The sequence below is a fragment of the Haemaphysalis longicornis genome, unplaced genomic scaffold (genome assembly GCF_048455015.1).
Source record: "Haemaphysalis longicornis isolate Haplotype H1 unplaced genomic scaffold, Haemaphysalis longicornis Haplotype H1 scaffold_10, whole genome shotgun sequence".
NCBI classification, from domain to species: Eukaryota; Metazoa; Arthropoda; class Arachnida; order Ixodida; family Ixodidae; genus Haemaphysalis; species Haemaphysalis longicornis.
In genome coordinates this window covers 149,192,584-149,201,984 of record NW_027526204.1, presented here as the reverse complement: position 1 = coordinate 149,201,984, position 9,401 = coordinate 149,192,584, and the positions used below count along the sequence as shown (strand labels likewise).

At 47.2% G+C, this 9,401-nt stretch overlaps 1 protein-coding gene across 1 annotated transcript; it reads left to right on the top strand.

The window, feature by feature from the left end:
* Positions 1-7,168: 7,168 nt before the first annotated feature.
* LOC144159607 (uncharacterized) lies at positions 7,169-8,930 on the top strand. Its single transcript, XM_077691195.1, has one exon. It carries the CDS (start codon positions 7,514-7,516, stop codon positions 7,943-7,945), a length of 432 nt encoding a protein of 143 aa, XP_077547321.1. The 5' UTR covers positions 7,169-7,513; the 3' UTR covers positions 7,946-8,930.
* Positions 8,931-9,401: the final 471 nt, after the last annotated feature.

Genomic DNA, 9,401 nt, shown 5'->3' with positions numbered 1-9,401 from the left:
GAATCATAGAAGGCCCCCGACCCATCCCAAACAAAATTCTGTATTTTTTCCTGGAAATTGTGTGTAGCACTGATTATAAGCGCAAAAATAAAGTAACCAGTTGTGGTAACGACTGCACGCAGTGAGTTAAGACAAACGCAAGTATCGCACATGTCCTGGACGTCAGAAGCATTGCCCTATCTCTTGCTGAATTAGGCGCCCTGTCAAATGGATGATAATTCTACCAAGGGGTACACTTTCATCTGCCTACGCAATATACCAGTCTCTATTCTAGACGCGATCTTCGAACGTATGTCTGCTGAGAGAAAATTCTCTCGAAATCACAGCTTCTACTTACAAAACACAATAATATCAGCGCACCATGCGCCAGCATGAGGTGGTGAGTGGCACAGTCATGGTAATACTCAATGACTTCGACAGCTGTGTTAGTAGCACTTGCTTCAAGCACGTATTGGAAGCACTCGTGGTGTCAAGAATTTACGTCGTCGTTCGTAAAAATAAAGAAAGGTCGGCATTCACCAAATGACTGCCTGAACCGATGCCCTTGGAATGCATTAAAGGGGGCTTACAATTACCCTTAACCTAATCGGGTTACCCTTAACCTGATCGAGTTTCCGTCTTTGCCTGAGAAGGAGTGTTTACAGTTCGTACGATACCATGGCGAGTTTTGTCCAAAGCTCTTAAGAACCTGGTTTCACAAACGTGGCGCTGCTGTTAAAATGGAAATGAACCATTGATAGGTCGAGTTGACACAAGGGATTGTCTTCCTTGTCCTGCGGTAGGGTAGCTACCGCTGGTGCACCATGAACTGATTGAAGCGTAAAAAAGGGTTTAGTTATGTGGCTGGAAAATTTGAGAAAAACTAAGTCTAATCTAATTCCTCTGAAACGTGTTAAGGATCTAAATTCCTTCACGGAAATGAACAACCTTCAATACAGGAAACAGTCAAATGAATGAATCGGGCTTTCCAAAGTGCCTCCCCCCCCCCTCCCCCCTAGAAAAAGCGGTTTTGAAATGAACAACGGCTGCGTGTACTGTCAGTTTTGGTAGCAACCGGTGAGAAAGGCAAAATGCAAAAGTAAATTAAATAAATATTTAAAGTAAACATGAAAAAACACTGCTGGAATGACGCGTGCCTCATCCATACCGCTTGTTCCACCCCTTCCTCGCGTTTGGAAGTGGCGGCACGCTGTTTTCTTTTTTCTTCTAAAGATTTTTTTTTACTTTAGTAGTTCAGTCGCAAAGAAAAGCGCATTTCTACAAAGATCGTGATTCGTAACACTCATTGTGTGGCCCTGGCTGGGAAGTAGCGGGATAGGTGAAAGACAATAGGTTGTGACCTCAACCTTTCGAAATAAATCTCGGCATCGGAAAAACGTGAGTGGGTTGTTACTTTCTCATAAAAAGAACCGCTTGTTTCGCAACGCGAGGACTACTGGAAGGTCAAACAAGCCGCGAAGGCGGCCGCCGCAACGTTGCGTGTACGTCTTGCTGCAATACTGCGGCGACAAAAACAGGATTTCTGCCCGCCTTCAAAGGTCGCAGACTATGTTCGTCCTTGAAGCCGCCCCCAAAGCATTCGCATGCCGAGAGAGGACCGGTTGGCGTCGCGCATGGATGTGCAACGGCCGTTCATGGTTCTATTGCTCCCAACCACGCAAAACAAACGATCATTCAAGTTCAGGCGGGGGGCTACTGCTGCGTGAAGGTCCGTCACACCATCTCGGGATGTGTATTCGACAAGCGCTCATCGCTTTCGCTCTGCTCAACGCGACTGCAATGGCATCGCGCGTAGCTCGCGCCAAGTCGTCGATCTCTCACAGCTGCCCGACGAAGCCGCAGGCTGTGAGTATCGGGGAGCGGGCAACCTGCACGTTCTCGATGGACATGGACGTCGACCCGGCCAGAATACCCAGCGAGCTTCCGACGGTGAAGTGCAACTGCGTGAATGCATTTTGTAGTTTCTTAGGGGACTACCGTTGCCAAGAGGTGATGAGCATGTTTCAAGTGGTCTACCTCGGATCCGACGGCTGCTCGTCGATGAAGAACGGGACGGTGGAGCTTCCGACGTCTTGCGTGTGCGTCGCCAGTCGGTCAGCAAGTGCTTCTTCGGGAACATCTCGGACGTCCGGAAGAAGCACGCACGGCTACTATTACATGTAGCAAGATACCGCTTTTTGTATTAATTCAGCACAAAATGGTACTTGTGAGGAGTCCTGTGCTAGCAATAATATCTGGGAGGCTACACTGATGAGAGCTCCTTACCTTTGCACTTCTTGCTTTAGTTTTGAAGCTCGCTATAGCAGCAGCAATTTCAAATTATTCTCCAGTAAATGTTTGAGCTACTCAATGAAGTCATCGATTTCTGCGGAGAAAGTGTGGCGCAAATTATTTTGGCGGGAATTACTTTGGCACGCATACTGGTGACACTTTACACCACAGCTTCCACAGAGTGAGAGTTCTGCGCTGCTGGGCTGCCTCTGTTCTACTCGCATTCTGTCACCTGTTACGCGGCACAAACTAGCGCGACTTGTTCCGTCTCTGGCAGCGAGCGGAGCTCAGTCCTGTTTGTGGGAGCCCACAGTATATGGCGCGCATGCACAGATAGCTTGCAGAGCAATGTTGACGGAACGCCTTCGCGGCAGTGTTTCAAACCGACCGAGCACTTGCTCATTCGTTGGAACCATTAGAGAGAGGGACCGAGTAGCTGCCGATATTTCAGCCGCTAATTCAGCTAAGAGAATTTGAAAAGACGACGCCATCCGTTTAAACGTGAGGAGCAAAATACCGTGCACTCATATGCCTTATTCCCACGATTCTAACACGCCCCAATTGTAACGCGCAAGTATGTTTCCAAACGAAAATTTGAAAAATAATTTGACGCCGATCATGCCGCCCCGGTGTAAAAGACGTGGCAACACGCACCTGGCATAATATTTTATTTGACGCACGCGGGCAACTGAAGCGGTGGACATTGAAAGTGTCTGCTATTTCAATTGCCTTGAATTTCGTTATTTTTGGGGTGACGTGACGTTCGTTCATTAATGAGTTCTACCAGAGAATTTCGTAGTTGTCGAAAACGTCCGTGCTCAGGACCGGTGAAACCATGCATGGAAATGAGACTGCGCTTTCTTTACATAAATAGCGTGCTCAGGTGTCACAGGCACCGGGTGTGCAGGATAGCGGCCGGATCCCCTCCCTGTCGACCAGTAGAATTATTGTGCGCTTGATATACGCTTCATAGCCGCAGCATTTCAGAGCCTTGCAGCTCACTGTGGCTAAGGTATGCCCACTGACACATAGGTGGACCAACATTTACTCACGGGATGTTTAGGATCGCATTCAGGTGTATTTTGGGAGGAGAACGTGTCCATGGCAATGCTGCTGACTGCTTTCAAGCCGATTGCAGCTTTAAGCCTGATTATTCCGCGCATCAGATTTTAAGGCCACTTTTAGATTAAGGAACGTGACTGTTGGAATCGTGCAAATACGGTATCGTGTTGGTGTGCACTTACATTAGGCAATGTAAAAGCTTGTTATTGCATAAAAAACGGAGGTAATGCACTCTACTTTTACTCTGAGGACGCGGGTTCGATTCCCTTAGAAATCTAAATGCGGTCTTTGTGTATTGTTTACCACGACAGAAATTTGCAGCGCTACAACTACAATTACAACCACAACGACTGGTACTGGCACGATAAAGCGCTTAAGGCGTTCGCCTTAAAAAGACCCGAAGAAAGCCTTAAGGCTTTCGCCCCCAAAACGCCTCTTTTTTGCAGGTGTGGAACGGGATTCGGTCCCCAATGACCATGATGATAAACGAAGCAGAACCCCCAAGCAAAGCACCGAACAAAACTGGACGCACGAGCAGCGGACAAGTAACATAAGGTACTTGCGGTGTGGAACAGTGAACTTATTGCAATAAAACCTGTTAATTCGGATTTCATGGGCCGGAGAAAATGGCAGAATTAACCGAGTGTCCGAATTGGCGGAGACCGAATTAACTTGGAGGGAGGAGGAAGAGGGGGAGGACAAACTTTATTGGGAGCATCGTAATGTGGTGTGGGGCCCTCAGTACAGGATTCCATTGGAGACCCTAGCCGCTACGGCCCTTTCCACCAGCCTAACCTGGGAATTGAGACCGGGGCTGGACAGCTCCTGCTCCCACTGCTCACGGGAAGGGTGCGCGATTCTTGGAATTTTGGGGTTTGCCGAACACTCCCATACCATATGGTACAGGGTGCCCGGGGAAGCGCAAAATTTGCACAGCGGGAAGTACTGAGTGGGATTGAGCAAGTGAAGTTTTGATGGATGAGGAAACGCATTTGTTTGGAGGAGCCGGAGGCAGTGCTCCTGCTCTTTGGTTAGAGATTCGTGACCGGGGGTAGCCTCGTATTTTCTATGTATTCTCATTTCCGGGAACAGCGCCAATAAATTTACGAAGGGAGAGTAAAATAAATATGCGACTATACGACCAAACGACACCCATCAGACTCAAGCTACGAAGATGCGCACGTTTCCAAAGCAACTTAAAATAGTGCGCACTAAAGCAAGATCAGATTCCGAGGGACATTTCAATTCTCCTTTTTCAAAACATGTAACTTCGGTAGTTAAGAAATTTGGAATAACTATGTTTTTTTAAGACTCATTTCAAGGTTAAATAATTTTTCTAAAGATTTTTTCAAAGAATTTCGAGGTTACCTTTGGATATCTAGAGTGACTATTAATGACTCAAATTTTATAACAAAATGTGGCAAAAAAATGTGCCAAAAATTGAAGCAGACATGCAAACAGCTAAGGAATCATGGTAATTTTACCAAATGAAGGACTCTTCCTGTGATTTTGAGGTTCGCGAGACAACAGTGCTTGCAAAAGACAGCTCTTTTGAGAGGAGCAATCGCGTATGGGTAGGGCTCATTCACTCACCCAATTATATTAATGCCTGGATTTGATCGTTCTCAAAAGAAACTAATTGTAGGGTGGTTCAGGCAGGGAACCCACAATTCGCGTGAATGCAGTTTCTCTAATTTCTGCCCTCATTGCTTATCTAACAACTTTTTATACGTCTCATTGTTGCACAGGCGCAGAAGGTGTGGTTCCTAGCAGATGACAGAACTCGCTATAATACTGTCGACGCTTCACATTGGTGTCGCAAGGCTGCGTTTTAGCCAAAAGGGCGAAATACCTGGTTAAATGCCCGTGATATCTGCAAAGACGATTCTTTTTTGGCCTACCCGAACCGGGAATTTTTATCTGTCTGTATATTTCTCGGTGTGTCGCTCGATTAAGCTTAACAGAAAGGTTACCGTAATTCGTGAAGAAGTCGTTTACATAGGCAAAACCTCTCAAGATTACCAAATCTGGCAGCATAGGTTATACGCGCCCCAATGTTGTCCAAAAAGAAGTCGTTAGACAAATTTGAAGCAGAAGAGCAATATTTTACTAACAGTATAAGTGTATTTTTCTTTAAAAATATTCTTCGGCCTAATATTTACATCACTAACTACTACAAATCATTGAACTATAATATGCCCCCATTTCATACAAAGAAGTGCCGCGGCATAGCATTGCGCTCAAGGCTATAGGGGCAGGGCCGACAGTAACGAAAGTTCCTGACAGATGCTGCGCCAGTAGAGCGAACGCTGGAAGAGTGAATTACCTGGAATCTCCACTGCGCTTACCATATGGCAACAGTGGGGCAACAGGGAAGAGCTTGAGTTGTGGGCGGGAAAAAGGAGAGCCGGTCACTTGACAGAGGCGGTAGGATATTATCGTCTTTAGACGACTTTTGAAGCCAACCGAGCAGATGCGCGGTCCGCGCGTAAGACAATTTTCTTTTTGGGCTACTCAAAAATTTTGCTCGGTGCATCTGTCATTCTGTTTCTGTCCTTCCGGTTGAACCACCCGGAAAAAAAATTAAGGAATTCTTGAGCATCGTGTGCATATTAGCAAAACCTTTCCAAACTATAAATTACGATGGCATACTTCACGCCGGTCAACAAGGTTCGGCCAGAAGAAGACAGGCACATTTCAGGGAAAACATAATATCATAACTGATACTAAAGGGGTTCTTTGTTAAAAAAAAAGTCGTTGGCTCAAGTTTTTCGCTAGCAAGTAAAAACGCGTTAAGTACAACATTTTACCTGCGAAAAAAAGGGAGCGTGGTCGAGCGTCGCGCACGAGGCGTCAGCGCCAGGCTGGACAGTAATAAAGGTCTCAACAGAGGGAGCGCTAGCGGTGCGAAGGCGGGAAAAGTGAATGGTGTTCAGCAAACGTCAATTGCGTTTTCCGTGGGAGAAGGAGAGGCCGTTACATCTCAGGATAAACAAATAAATGGAGTGAAAAAATGTCAGATAAAACTTCGGTAGAGATGTACAGGGCTGAGAATTGGACATCACAAAGGAAAATTTCTACGCTAATTCCCAGGGCAGTGGTTTGCTTTTTGAAACTAGAGTAGGTTGCTTGCGAACTAAGAGCTTTGTGGGGAAGTAGTCACAAAATGATGGGGTATGCGTGGTCTGCGGAAAAGAAACAGAAACTATGGGGCACATAGTGTTAGAATGCCTAAGTATCGATTCAAATCTACATGAGGGAAATATTCGTCTTCCAGAAGCCCTAGCATGTAAGGGTAGGACAGAGGAAGTTAACTTCAAGGCTGTCGAGGCGACGAAAAGGAGATTATAATGCTGGTGGACGAAAAGCAGAGAGGGGAATATTGCCTAATACAGTCACCACCTGTAACAGGAAAAAAAATATTTTGCGCCTAATGAGTTTTTGTGCCTGCCCTAACCAGCGCTAGTATTAAACAAAGAGTATAAAACAAATGGTATATTAGTCCTTTTTGGTAAGATGACACACCATCACCCCGCTACAAAGGGGAAACCAATAGCAATCATCATCATCATTATCAGCTACACAAGACCATCGTCTTTTCCACATTTACAGCGGAGCGACTATAAACGCAGGCACTTTTCCCAGAATCGGTAGTTAGCCCTTAATAGTCTCAGCCACGAATAAAAACGCACCCATTTGTAGTTCCTGCTTTAAAAGACTCCTTGTTGCGCGCATGGCCGAACAGTAGCGGGAGGAGCAAACGTATTCGGGGAGCGACGCAAGGCATTTGAAGCTTATGTCGGCATGAACACGTGAATGGCGCGCCAGTTCCTTATTCAAAAAGAAGCGATGGGTTCTCAAGGCGGGGTTAACTCGCCTTCCACGGAGCAGCCGTAACATTACGTTTATATCTTCCTGCAAGGAGGCGCCGACAAAAACAGGCTTTATACACGCCTTTCAAGGTCGCCGACTGCGTTTGTCCTTCGAACCCCTCTCACCGTCTTGCATACACGGGGAGCAGCGGTCGGCGTCTCACGACAAATCTACAGGCGCGTCATCGCTCCTTTGCTTTCTGAACAGCAACTGTGCTAGGTGTTCAACTGACAAGAACAAACGGTCATTCAAGTAAAGGTGGCTACTGGCGCCATTTCTCCCTGAAAGTCAGCCACTTCATCTCAGGATGCACCTTCGTGAAGCGCTCGTGGTGTGGGCTCTGCTCCAGGCAACTGCAGCCTCCCGCGTTGCTCGGGACAAGCCGCCCATCCCGTCCAGTTGCTCACCCGAGCCAAAGGCTGCGAGTATGGGGGAACGGGCCTCCTGCACGTTCTCAACGGGTACGGACGTCGACCCGACGAGAGCACCCTCAGAGCTGCCGATGGTGAAGTGCAACTGCTTGGATTCCCTGTGCACTGCTACGGAAGACTACCGCTGCCAGGAGGTGAGGACGACATTTCAAGTGATCTACCTCGGGCCCGAGGGCTGCTCTTCGATGAGAAACGGCACCGTGGAGCTTCCAACGTCGTGCGTGTGCGTCGCCAGCCGGACAGCACGTGCGTCATACAGACAATTTCGGACACACGGCCGGGGCAAACACGGAAACTACTCCGGGTAGAAATGTGTGTAATGGTGTATCGCCAAAAGGCTGTTTGTGTGGCGACACCTTGGTTTTCCGCTGCGTTAACTTAAATCTGGGTGGATGCAATGATGCGAGCTGTTGCTACCAATAATGCTGCTACCATAACTGCTTTGGGAAGTCCACCGTGACGCCTGGGGCTGCGCACACAAAGTTAGGGAGAAAGTTTCACAAGTAACTGTATAGGAGACGCAGCTTCTCCCAAAATAAATCATTTTCCGCCATATGCACAGGGAAAATTTCGCATTCGTTTGAAAGGAAGTCGTATGGTTACAAAACCTTCGGAGTGGAAGATAAATCTGTCGTGATGCGAATTCTGAGCACGCGACTTACATATGTGCAGGGCACTCGATCTACCAACTCAGCTATCTAGGAATCTAGCTGTCTATAGTGCCAGAGCGCATTACTCGAAAACTCGACGTGAGGAAGTAATGTGAAACTAACGACCCGACCAGGGCAATTTTTTCAAATACGAAGTTTTTGGAAAAGCTGTATAGGCTTCTTTTGTAGCCGCACGCCTGCCTTACAGGAGGATGCCAATATATCCCTTTCCTGAAACTTACTGCACTTTAAGAGGTTGACTTAGACTAGTCGTAGTGATATGTCGACGTTGTAGCAAAGGCTAATTTAGCGGGCAAAGTTCTGTCGCACCCACCCATGAACGCACGTCCACCATTCGAGTGTGGGATACTGTGTCCAGCATTAGTTCGTCAGATAGGTGAAGGATTGCATTAACATTGCAGGTTTTATTTGTGGTACTTCGGAGTTACTGGACCTGACGCTCTTTACAGCAGCTCATGCCGATATCTTGTGTTTGAGAGTTCTCATTTATCTATCCGCTCTACGACACTATTTTCTAAGCGTTGTATTTTTCGCTTGTGATTGTAAGCGCGAGTTCAGCGCGCATTAATAAATAAAGGAAAACCGGCAGTATCGGTGATGCACTTATATTTCGCCTCAAACATGCCTCACGTCTCCTACGGGCTGGATAATGCAGACATGTATCGTCATGATCCAGCCCGAATACACCGTTCCAATGAGGGTGCCTCCATCCTGCGTGCAGAGCGTCCTCTGGTAGCTGGCCGATTTGCTGACTTGGCTGTTTGCTGTGCAGCGTATGGTCGCCAGCTGCATGTGGGTGTAGTTTTCGTTGTGACGCTTCCTACGCTCCCTTCCGTAATATACTTCAAATGGGGAAGTTTCTGCACAGGAGGAATTTAAGCGACCTGGCTTAAATTGGCGACCTGTTGGGCCACAGTGAAGCTGATATTCACCTCGAGTTAGCGTGGTCCACGGTGGGTGAACGATGCCGAGTCGGAAATACGTATTGCGATATTTCTTCAAAAGTTTTTTGTTTGGTTTCTGTACGTGCCTGGGATCGCGCATAGCAGCCATTTTGAAAGTTTTGCCGCAAAAACCTAACCGTGAGACGGTC